Below are 12331 nucleotides of genomic sequence, written 5' to 3'. Positions count from 1 at the left end.
TTACTAAAAGAAAAGTAGTCAACAAAAAACACGTTATTCTTTAACGATAACTATAAGCTGACAAGTCCAAGGCTGAATTGTAGAAAGTTTCCATATTCATTATAATACATGGGTGTACATACTATATGAGTTATTAAGTTTCAGCTTGGAATTCTAACTTATCACTGTGACTTATTTCAATTTTCATTTCTCTTTTTTGGAGCTTTGTTCATTGCTTCACCTGTTGAATGATACGACGCCTTTTATGAAACTACAACTGTAAAATATGCACGTGATAGGTAATTCTTTTTACTTAAAAATGATATCATATTTTATTTCTTAAAATTGCTTCTACTTGTTGATATTTGTTTCAAGTACTTCAAAATCTCTTAGAAAAGTAACATAAAAAGGTTATTTATTTAAACATAACATTTTAAATCTAATTTTTGATGAAAAAAATATAACATGAGTAATAATATTAAACATCAATAATTCAACAATAACAATAGAGACATGCTAGTCATGAATTTGGTCTAAACAGCTATATTCATAAAAATATTAACAAATTAATTCAAATAAACAGAAAATAGCCATTTTTCATAACTCGACATCAGACCGAAGAAGTATCTGTTCATCTATAGCTTCTGTTTTCTTTCCTAATTTGGAAAGAATGAAAAATGCTATAATATTTGTAGAATCAATAGAGAATTGCAAAATGGCTCCAAACAAGAAAGCCCAGCCAGCTCCACTGAAGCTGAACATGATAATTTTTAGTAAATCTCCAAATGCGTATTGAACTAAAAGGACTATTGATATTCCAAGGATGTCATGCTTGAATACAATTAGTATGAACATCGGCAATGACACTGTGGTCTCGACAACGTTTGAAACGATTATAATAATCGAATTTACTTTATGTGTTGTAAGAATAAGGCACATTAATATATAAACGCCAGTTATTATCAACCCGTATACTATTACTGATGATACAAATTCAAAACCTGAAGCTAAATTAAAAATGTCTAATAGAGACTTCAAACCTCTAATTTGAGGCCTAAAACGTGTTTGAGTATGAGATTTTGGTAATTGTGAGTAGTTAAATGACCATATTCCCATTAGCAATTGCAATGAAAATACGGCAACTGATTGACCAAGCAAATATGGAAGAAAAGGCTCGTAAATCCAATACAAAAATCGCATAAAGTTAGCAGCAAGTAATATAAGTCCTGATGTAAGATTGAAAACACGAGAATTTTTCGTTTGAATTAAAGTTTTGAACTGATCTATATAACCAATCGTAGGACAAACAATTACAAGACCTGTCATAACATGATATGGCAAGTTTGGAATGTATCTGAATAGCTGTATCGATATAAGATCAAGGGCAAAGAGAGCACTCATGATGACACTTTTTCGAGAAATCAGCTAATGGAATAATTTTATGCAATTATAATATACTAAGTGAATTGAACGTTTTCATTTTTATGTAAGGAAAATTTGAGATTTGACATCAATTTAACACGCATTGTTGATATGGCAAAATAATTTGTAAAACGAATATATGCTCTGATGGAATCATCCGAAAGTGCTATTACATCTCTTACATTTCAAGGGCTTTAATTTAACCGTAACCCAGGGGTAACATGAGTGTTAACTATTTCATTTCTCTCAAATATTGAGTTTTTTTATGAAACACAGAGAAAGAATTGAATCCATTAGGCAATAAGATAGCTAACATAAAGTTTAGGCTATGATGAGTATATTGCAGTCTAGTTTAAATCTCAACAATAACTTTCGATGAAACATTCATATGAGCCTAAAATAGTTAAAATGAAATTTATGTATATCTATATAAAAAGCATAAGTTATTGATTGCACATGCAAGGATTTATGGCCATCCTCAGATTTAGTTCTCGATAAAAAAAATTCTGAAATCTGACACGTAATGATTACCTGCTTGTCACTTTTTGCTCTTAAAATGACGAAAAAATCAAGATTAATTCTTCAACATATTTTAGATTGCGGAGTTTTAGAACCATCAACAACTGATGAAGTACTCACAATCTTCAGTAACGATGTCGCATCGACTGTTGCTGTTTCAATTATTTCGAATTTTTCAAACAACGGAGCAAATCCAAAAATTGAGACAGAATTCTCAATTGATTGGGTTATGCAAGTTTTAGCTTATGCACTTTCATTGCCAACTCTTTACAATGAAACATTAAATGAATGTTTAACAATCTTTCGTCATTGGCTCACAGATGAAACATTTTTTAAAGACTTAAAGACAAGAAATTCATACGCACGCCAAATTTTTAGATATTTATCACAGATTTTTGAGTATAGAAACGATAATTCACATCCAGCGCCAAGACGCGAATTAATTTTGATTTTATTAAACGATTTTAATAGATACCAAGCAGAACTCGGCTCAATTTTCGATGATGAAACATGGGCAGTTCTTGTTCGAATTTTAATCGGCGCATGTGACTTTTTATCACAACCAGAATCAATATCAGTGCTTGCAGAATCATCTACTAAAAATTTATTACTTAGCAAGTGCTTCGCTTTACTCTACACAACTTTAATTAACTCAAAATTAACAACACAAGAAATCTGGGAAGTTTTTTACAAATTTACCAAATCATGGTCATCATCAGAAGACTTCTTAACATCTTGGCATGTCTGTCTTATCGATGTTTGGAAGAAACTTCTAAATTTACTTTTTACTCCTACTTTGGAATACAGAACTGACGTAAACATCGAAGAACTTACATTAGTTGGTTTCCAGCTACAGAGATTCATCGACTGCATCGAGTTTAGTTCAGTAACTTCGACTCAAGAATTATTTGGTAATTTTTCACGAACTGTACAAGATCTCGTTGACTGCTGCTCCAGCCATCCTCGCTCTTCCCCCGCTTTATTCCAGCCTTTGTTCCCAGCATCAGTATTTTTCAAATTATTCAGCAAGTGGTGTTTCAACTGCTTCGATACTGACTTCACCGCTGGCCAGACATTGATAATAAAGTCACTGATGAGCATTGCAGGCGATTGGGATTTGTATACTTCGAAAGATTGGAGCGAAATCCTTCTTGCAACGCTTTTGGAGCTGATCCAACGCGGTAACAATCAAATTCTCATGTCAATACTTAACAACGGATACCTTTTGTTCAGAAGATTCGTTTCATCAGAAATATTTGACATGATGATGAACGCGATTGAACAATTTGACCCCAATCAGAACCTATGGCTCTCATTCTGGGCTTCTTTCTCTGTTCTTTTGATGGATGAAGCCGAAACTCTCAAAATTTCACCTACAATTTCAACAACCTTATTAAATAAGAGCACAGTTCAATGGGCAACACTAAATGTTCACAATATACTCCTTCGCCAGTCACTTCCTGACTTCGTAACTGCAATTAAGAAGTATACTTTGAATATTTCAGACAAAAAGTTGACATGGAGAAATGAAGAGACAACAACATCATTTGACGTCATTTCAGCCATCTGTTACATGATTGCTTCAGCTCCAGCGTATCATAATCTCAAAGACTCAATTTTGGAGATCCTTACAACATTTTTACAGGTTGTAAGAACAAACATAAGCGAAACAAGGCTCAGATCCGCGTTTTTAGTTTTGATTTCTCAAATTACAAAGTGGTATGACGCAATTTTCGATCCAAAGATCTCTGTTGACCTTCTGGACTTCCTTGCCCAGCTATCCGATGAACAGTTGATCGATCCAATTCAATGCCAGACAATTTCAAGATTATTATGCGGCAGATCTCTCAATAGATCGTTCCAATCACAGATGATTAAAGGTATTAGCGAGTATTGTACAGAATCCGCGGGCGATAATCAAGAAACATTGACTCTTCCTCCAATTGCAACATTTAAGTCCGGAGAAACGGCTTTGATTACAGTTGTAGGCGATACAAAGAGAAGTGACAGCTTCACCATCCACGTGAGAGAGCCCCGCGGCTTCTTCATGTGGGAGATCAAGGATGAATTCGTTGATCCAAATTATTCCATTGATAATACAAATTATTCTGACATAAATTCTGACAAATATTTGACATCTGACAAATGTCAGAATTCCGAAATTTCCGATGACAAAGACATTGTCAATCTTGTTGATCAGATGAAAGAAAACAAGTGCTTCGATAACAATTTCTTGGAAAGAAATTATTACAAAGATTACAATTACGTCAAATCGAGGAAACTTACAAAGGAAGACAGAACAGATAAGCTTAGACATAAAGCCGTTGACTTCCTTATCAGTACAGGTCTTTATACTAACGTTTCTCGTATAGAAGAGGATGTTTCGGATATTATCTCAAAATTCGATGCAATTCCAACAGCTTCTACACTGTTCATCCCAGTCATTGATGCAGATAATGACGGAATCAAGCTTTCAACAACTGAAACTCCTTTGCTTCAGAAGTTTATGCAGTTAATTGGAACAACACACCAATTTGCTGACAGAAATAGCAAACCAGCCGTACAGTTTGGCTTGTTAACAGTTGTTTACGATAGAAATGAAGCTGAAAATGCTGATCTTTGCACAATTATTTTCTGTGAATCTCCACTTTTCCTTAACACAAAGCACAAATCTATTCCTAAGTCAGAGCTTTTGATTGTTGTAAGACCTGTTGACGAAAGATTCTATTCTTGCAAGACAATCACAAAAGATACAAAATTCTGGTGTCCAATACTTGATGAAAGAATTGTAGCTGCAGAAAATCTTTCTGAAACAATTTCTACAACTATTTTCATGTATGCTGCTAGCCACAGGAAAGAAATTCTTCTTGAAAAAGATATTGCAAGAGCTGAGCTTATCAAAGGCGTTAGATCAAAACCAATCGATATATTGTCAGTGGCAGAAACACTTACATTGAAGTGCTTTGCATAATTTGAGGAATAATGTAATTTTATTATATTTTTTTTTGAAAATAAAATGTTCTTTTTATATGAATTTCGTTTTATTACTGCTAGTCAAAACTATATGCAAAGTAATAATCACTCTCAAGTACCGACAAGAATTGTGCGAATCAAAAAGGAAAATTAACCCCATAAAAATTATGAATTTCTGGTCTGCCCCTTATTATTACTTATTAATAAATGAAAATATGATGCAATGATCACATAAGCGGTTGCAAATTCTCTTCAAATCACGAATTTAACATATATTGTAGTGGAATCTATAAAGCATATTATTTATTTTATATCAATATAAATTTAACTGAAGATATAAAAGCAATAAGAAAGTAATTCAATAAAAAGCACGTTAGATTTTTAATTATTTTAAATAATTAATATATATTATGAATATTCTAGAAACTTTATCAAATTTTATAACAATCAAGATTTTGAATTCTGAATGGTTTTGAGAAGTTATAAAAACCCCACCGCACTTTCAAGTCTCTAAATCAGTTATATATTAATTTTATATTAAAATTCTTTTATAGAAACAAAAGTTTCTTATCAAATTTTCGCCACTTCTGAATTGAAACTGTTAAATTTCAGAAGAAGCGTAATTTATTCAAATTATAAATTCCATAAATTATTGCATACTATATATAACCCGCAATTTTATTACTGTGATTAGTCACTTAATCTCTCAATTTGAAATACACCCATGAGAATTGAATATTTCTTTACCGAACATAGAAAATCATTTTTTCATGAACGAGAAAGAAATCAATTTCCTTTTGCAAAAAAATATTGTTGTTGAACAGCCACTTGCAAAAGGTGCTTATGGTGAAGTTTACTCTGTCTACCATAATCGTTACCAGATGAAATTCGCGATGAAAAAGATTCCAGAAAAATGCTTCAGGGAAGCTGAACTGGAGTGCATGAAAACAACAGATGACCAGAGGTCAGTCAATGTATATCAGTATTTTCGCTTTGAAGGAAGCGTTTATCTAATTATGGAATTTTGTCCTAACGATTTGTTCAAAATGATTCATGAAAGAAAGGACATTTCCCACCGTGAGCTCGAGAGAATCTTATACGATACAATCATGTCCGTAAAAGCTTGCCACGATAAGAGAATTGCTCATTGCGATATCAAGCCTCAAAATTTCCTTATCGATAGCTATGGAAGAATTAAGCTCAGCGATTTCGGCCTATCCGCTATATTAGAAGATTCCAACGCCATTTCAGATCATAAAGGAACTATTCTTTTTATGGCACCAGAACAATTAATGCAAAAGCACTACAACCCATTCGCCTCCGATATTTGGGCCTTAGGAGTTACATTGTTCTACATAATTACAAAGTCTTTTCCATTTTTCGACACTTCCGAGCCAATGCTAATGAGGAAGATATTAGACGGAAGCTGGAATACAAGTTTGATACCGAATTCTCATTTGACCAAGCTCGTTTCAAGATGTTTGGTCGTTGATCCAGAACAAAGAGCCACTGTTTCAGAACTGCTCAAAAGCTCTTATTTCCCATCATTGAAGCTTAATTCCAACAATAACAAAAATGGAAACCAGATGTTACAAAAGAGGAAACAATTTTCTTCAATTATCAAACCATTTTCATGCAGAAGACAGCTAATTTGCTCCAGAATAAGCCCAGTGTCAAGTTCATCTCTATGCTTACTTGCACACTAATTTCATGCTATTTATTGTTTGTAAATATTATTTTTTTATGTTAAACATGAGTATATATATATTAACTACTTCATCTTTCATGTAACCGCTTACAATAACTAATTTTTGAACGAAATTTAATGATAATTTTAAAGAAATTCAAGAAAAAATGGATCGATTTAATGCAAATCTATTCATCTATGCAAACTATTAATCTACACAAAGTCTCTAGTTCTGGTTGTAATATCAACTTAGAAATAAACCTTGAGTTTTATCATTTTGAATAGAATTTCGTTTACAATTATTGAAATTTTAGAAAATGAAAATAATTCGAAAAATAAATATAACACATAGTGTGAATCAAAAATCAAAAAGAAAATTAGCAAAAAGTGGAGAAATACTACTTGGGCTATGAAAATCACAGTCAAAAAAATGAAACCACAAAACAAAGGGGATGACATAAAATCATCCAGCCCAAGAAGCACTGACTCCTAAGGAGCAAGTGATAAATCTAATAAAAATTTAAAATGAAATTAATAATAAATTCTATAAAACTCTGTTGAAAATCTTAGAACTTGATCTCTTTGACCTTTTCCCATGGGAGATCGATATCAGTGCGGCCGAAGTGACCATAAGCAGCAGTTTGAGCGTAAATTGGGCGAAGAAGGTCGAGATCGCGGATGATAGCGTATGGTCTGAGATCGAAGTTCTTGTTAATGATTTCAACGAGCTCCTCATCGGTCTTTCCTTTACCAGTTCCGTAAGTATCGACAAAGACAGAAAGGGGATGGGCAACACCAATAGCGTAGGAGAGCTGAACTAAGCAACGAGAGCAAAGGCCAGCTGCAACAAGGCTCTTGGCAACCCAACGGGCAGCATAACATGCAGAGCGATCGACTTTTGATGGGTCCTTTCCTGAGAAAGCACCACCGCCGTGCGCTCCCCAACCACCGTAACTGTCGACGATAATCTTACGACCAGTAAGACCAGAGTCACCAAGTGGACCACCGATAACAAAGCGGCCACCTGGGTTGATATGAAGAATTGTCTTGTCATCGACGAGCTCCTTTGGAAGAACTGCATCAATGACGTGCTCCTTAACGGCAACACGAAGCTTCTCTAATGTGACATCATCTGTGTGCATCGTAGAGATAAGGACTGTGTGGATACGGAGTGGCTTGAGATGGCCATCTGTTCTTTCGTACTCAACTGTAACTTGTGTCTTGCCATCTGGACCAAGGAATGGGAGTGTTCCGTTCTTGCGGACTTCTGTGAGCTTGCGAGCAAGGTTGTGGGCAAGAACGTGTGTAAGTGGGAAGAGTTCCTTTGTTTCATCTGTGGCATAGCCGAACATGATGCCTTGATCACCAGCACCGAGTTCTTCAGCAGCCTTGTTAAGGTGAACAGCTTGAGCAATATCAGCGGACTGCTGGCTAACGGAAACCATGACAGCGCATGTGTCAGCGTCGAAGCAGAGCTTGGATGATGTGTAACCGATGTTGCGGACAGCATCACGAACGAGCTTCTGGTAGTCAAGGTGAGCATTGGATGTAATCTCACCGAGAAGGCAGACAATGCCTGTCTTTGTGCATGTTTCACATGCTACTTTTGAAAGTGGATCCTGGGCAAGACAGGCATCAAGAATTGTGTCTGAGATAATGTCACACATCTTGTCTGGGTGACCTTCTGTAACGGACTCGCTGGTGAAAAGCAAGTGTTGAGACATCAGCAAAAATTCCGGACCGCGGTATTCAAATTAATTTCTGAGGTTTATTGAAAAGACATAGATGACACTTTACGGGTGTGAAGCATTCTTAGTGGTTTAGATATATATATTAAAATGTTATTGTTGCTAACATGTTGACATTCTTCCAATCATTTATATGTTTCAATGAGAAACCTCAAAAATTTAGGGAAAATTTCAATTTGAGAGTATTGGCAAAAATGTTATCCTTTCTTCGGTTATGAAATGATTTTAATAGGAGTATTAAATACTCTTCAGTGTATTCAGTTGGCCTCCAGAGCGCTACTGTTCCTAGTGATGAAGCAAACCATTTCGAACTTGCAGGTTGTCATTTCGAAATCCACCAAGATAACAAACAATTCTCTTATCGTATTCAAAATCAAAGAAATTATACACAGTTAGTGTCTGTTGAACAACGAATTACTATCGAAAATCCAAAATTTACCGTCGACAAAAATAAGTTCGGTTTTTTCATCACATACAACGAAGAAAATGAGTTTTTTGATATGTCATCAACAGATTCCTTTTTATATCACATCAATTCCGAAAAACAAATTATTGAAATTTCAATTCAATGGAACAACCGAACAATACAGAGTAATCACGCCATAAAATTATGTTACAATAATAATTATAAGAAGAATTTACTTGAAAATGCTAACGTTCTAATTTGGAATCTAAGAGCTAATAAGTACTTTTTTAAATACCCAGCAACTGAACCTTTGAAGCTTTCTTACACACTTAGTAGTATGCCAAGTAGTACAGTAGATATTGTTGCTCGATATAATACATCCAGTATTCAGATTACTAACAGACAAATTACTCAAAAAGATGTTGTAGATCAAGAGTATGATATTTCTCGTTTACCTATCGGTGATCACACAATTATTTTGAAAATTTCCACTTCCGATGAATATTTTGGAAGACCCTTAAGTTTCACAATTGGACATTCACCACAAATTAATCTGTCTGATATAGAACTTACTCCATTAGAATATAGAGAGGGCAATGGAGGTTACCCTTTAATGCAGTTTTCAGTTATCGTATCAATTCCAGAAAAGTCAGCAACAGTTACATTATACCTTTACTTCAATAATTATGGAGATTATTTAGCGTACGTTAATGCTCAAATCCAAAATTATACAAGAATTATCCCAAGTTCTACCCGTTTAGACAATAGATATTTACTAGATGGCACTAATTATATTAACTTTTATGCAACATATAATGGTCATTTTAGCGAGACAATCAATACTTCATTTTTATACTTTTTTAATAAACCAATTCTCAATATCACCACTCCTGACAATCAAACGTTCAAAAAGAATGATAATACAGAATTTAATATGGAAGGAACAATGAAATGTGATTATGAATGTCATAATGTTAGCATTTTCTATCAATTTGATGATTATGAAGTTAATACAATAATAAATAATTTTCCGATGGAACTAAATAAAGCTATTGAAGATAGTTATCCTGTCGAATTCCCATCAGATATGACAGAAGGTAACAATCATTCTTTTAGAATATGGGTAACAGACTTTAACAACAGAACGTCAATAGTCACAAAAACTTTTCTTATTTATTCGATATTCCTAAAATTGAAGTTTCACAAGCGCCTAAAGAGTCATACACTGATTTTGTTGATGATATCATCAATGTCACAGGATTTGTTTCACATCCTTACCACACTGGCCAACTTTCTGTTTTATACATGTTTGATGATGAATTAACAACTAACGTGACATCATCACTAATCCAAGTAGAAAGTTCAAATGAAAAACATCAATTCAACTTCACATTTCAAATTCCATCAACCACCAATGAAGGACAACACAAAATCACAATTTGGGCACAAGATGAGAGAGGAGTGAAATCGAATGTTCAAAATTTTATTTTCGGATTTGAACATAATTCACCTCCTGAGATAGTTATAAATGATATTTCTCCTCTAGAATTCTTCAAAAATGGATTAACTCCAATGGAAATCAATGTTCGTATTGGAGATATAAATGGTGCAAAAAATGCTGTAATTATGTACAAATTTGAAGACGAAGAATATCAAAATCTAAAATCAATTAAATTAGAACCATCAATTTACCTAAGAACAAATCTAGATATCAATGTTCCGAATTATCTTCATGAAGGAAATAATACCATTTATTTAATTGTAAGTGATGGAAACAAAAATAGTACCGAAGTAAATAGTACTTCAAATTTAAATTCAATCCTCCAATTCTTAATATCACAACAGCTGATAATCAAGTTCTATGGAAGAACACAAGCAAAGAGTTTCATTTTGTAGGAAATCTCAAAGATGATGATGCAAACGGAAATGTTACAATTTTCTATCAATTCGATGGTGAACAACCAAAACAAGCAAATACTTATAATATTACAGACAATAAAATTCATGATATATCTTATAACGCCACATTTCCATCAAATTTCTCAGAAAATAACCATCACCGTATAACAATATGGGCAATAGACGAAACAAATAAAATCTCAGAAAATTATATATTACACTTTTCATATCTATTTAACGATCCAATTCTTAATCTCATATCACCAGACAAACAAGCGTTTAAAAAGAATATATAGGGTGTCCAAAGGTGCGTTTAGCACAGCGCTCTATATGAGACTATTAAAGGAGATATATGCTGATTATAAATATATAATAAAAAATATGAATATATGTATATGATGAGTATGTTGTATTTTGGCGCCATGCCGGGATATAAAATGAATTTTGAGACAAGAGGCGGTTTCGCGGGAAATTTTGGCGGGATTTTTTTCATTTTTTTAATGAATCATAAAGAAAACATCCTCGCTCTTGCAAAAAAATGCAAAGACTGTAAAAAAATCTACGAGACATTGGTAAAATGCTTCGGTATGGATGCTCCTAGCTATTCCACTGTAACGTATCATGTTAGGATGTATCACTTCATGAACAAAAAGGCGCCCATCATAAAAATTGACAAAAAATCGCCGGATCAAAGAAAAATCAAAGCAATTCTTCAAGCGCTAGATGAAGACCCAAGAGCATCACTCAGAAGGATAGAGGAGATGACAAAGATACCAAGTACAACAGTCAGTTATTATCTGCACAATTATTTGAACTACAAACTAGCGTATACACGTTGGGTTCCGCACAACCTTAATTCAGTTCAAAAAAAATCTAGAGTCCAATCTTCTAAAGAGCTCCTCTCTATATTGGGTGCGTATCAATCCAAGAAGTTTCGCTTTTTAGTAACATGGGACGAGTCTTGGTTTCAATATGCAACAGAAGCCAAAATCATGTGGATCCCGAAGGATGAAAATCCGCAAACATTCCCGAAGAAAAAAATTGACACACCAATGATGATGTTGTCGGTTTTTTGGGGCGTGAATGGCATCATCACAATTGATATTCTTCAAAAACCTAATACAATGAATGCTCAGTATCTAATTGACAATGTTCTTACTCAAATTATCAATTCTGATGAGTTTGAGAAATCCAAACAACAAAAACAAAAGTTTGCAATTCATTTTGATAATTCAAGAGTTCACAAAAGTCATAAGGTAATGAATTACTTGGTGGAAAACAATGTCAAAGTTGTTCCAAACCCAATTTATTCACCTGATATTGCACCCTCTGACTTTTATTTATTCGGCACGCTAAAAAAGAGAGCTGAAGGACGCGAATTCGCGAGTCCAGATGATCTTGAAAATTTTGTAAGAGAGCAATTTGAGCAATTTTCTCATGATGATTTAAAGCGTGTCTTTCAAGCCTGGATCGATCGCTGCGAACGCGTGATTGAATCCAATGGTGATTATATTTAAATAAACTTTATATATATGTAACTTGTTTATTTCTATTCGCAGTATTCAGGTTTGTGCTAAACACACCTTTGGACACCCTATAGATAAGTTTTTTATTAAATTAATCAATGGCACAAACAGAAGATACAAACCTGGAGAAACAGTTGAAATCTATTTATCATATGAACATCTAGATAATACT

General features: G+C 33.8%; 6 protein-coding genes across 6 annotated transcripts, besides 1 other annotated feature; 4 read left to right on the top strand and 2 right to left on the bottom strand.

Moving 5' to 3' along the window:
* Nucleotides 1-405: 405 nt before the first annotated feature.
* Nucleotides 406-1381, bottom strand: TVAGG3_0846230 (PQ-loop repeat-containing protein 1-like protein family; the record flags this gene model as incomplete). The annotated part of the gene is made up of 1 exon (XM_001327592.1): nucleotides 577-1380. The coding sequence occupies one exon, from the start codon at nucleotides 1378-1380 to the stop codon at nucleotides 577-579; it is 804 nt and encodes a 267-aa protein (XP_001327627.1).
* A 576-nt stretch (nucleotides 1382-1957) lies between these two features.
* TVAGG3_0846220 (uncharacterized protein) lies at nucleotides 1958-4891 on the top strand (the record flags this gene model as incomplete). The annotated part of the gene is made up of 1 exon (XM_001327593.1): nucleotides 1958-4891. The coding sequence occupies one exon, from the start codon at nucleotides 1958-1960 to the stop codon at nucleotides 4889-4891; it is 2934 nt and encodes a 977-aa protein (XP_001327628.1).
* A 772-nt stretch (nucleotides 4892-5663) lies between these two features.
* TVAGG3_0846210 (protein serine/threonine kinase protein) lies at nucleotides 5664-6650 on the top strand (the record flags this gene model as incomplete). The annotated part of the gene is made up of 1 exon (XM_001327594.1): nucleotides 5664-6599. The coding sequence occupies one exon, from the start codon at nucleotides 5664-5666 to the stop codon at nucleotides 6597-6599; it is 936 nt and encodes a 311-aa protein (XP_001327629.1).
* Nucleotides 6651-7080: 430 nt separating this feature from the next.
* Nucleotides 7081-8322, bottom strand: TVAGG3_0846200 (methionine adenosyltransferase (MAT) family; the record flags this gene model as incomplete). Its single annotated transcript, XM_001327595.1, has 1 exon — nucleotides 7147-8304. The coding sequence occupies one exon, from the start codon at nucleotides 8302-8304 to the stop codon at nucleotides 7147-7149; it is 1158 nt and encodes a 385-aa protein (XP_001327630.1).
* Nucleotides 8323-8828: 506 nt separating this feature from the next.
* On the top strand, nucleotides 8829-10058 carry TVAGG3_0846190 (uncharacterized protein; the record flags this gene model as incomplete). The annotated part of the gene is made up of 1 exon (XM_001327596.2): nucleotides 8829-10058. One exon carries the CDS (start codon nucleotides 8829-8831, stop codon nucleotides 10056-10058), a length of 1230 nt encoding a protein of 409 aa, XP_001327631.1.
* An 868-nt stretch (nucleotides 10059-10926) lies between these two features.
* Nucleotides 10927-12230: a mobile genetic element.
* TVAGG3_0846170 (Mariner transposase) lies at nucleotides 11023-12150 on the top strand (the record flags this gene model as incomplete). Its single annotated transcript, XM_051249060.1, has 1 exon — nucleotides 11023-12150. The coding sequence occupies one exon, from the start codon at nucleotides 11023-11025 to the stop codon at nucleotides 12148-12150; it is 1128 nt and encodes a 375-aa protein (XP_051084535.1).
* Nucleotides 12231-12331: the final 101 nt, after the last annotated feature.

Source organism: Trichomonas vaginalis, chromosome VI (genome assembly GCF_026262505.1).
Source record: "Trichomonas vaginalis G3 chromosome VI, whole genome shotgun sequence".
NCBI classification, from domain to species: domain Eukaryota; phylum Parabasalia; order Trichomonadida; family Trichomonadidae; genus Trichomonas; species Trichomonas vaginalis.
This window is presented reverse-complemented; position numbering and strand designations above follow the sequence as displayed.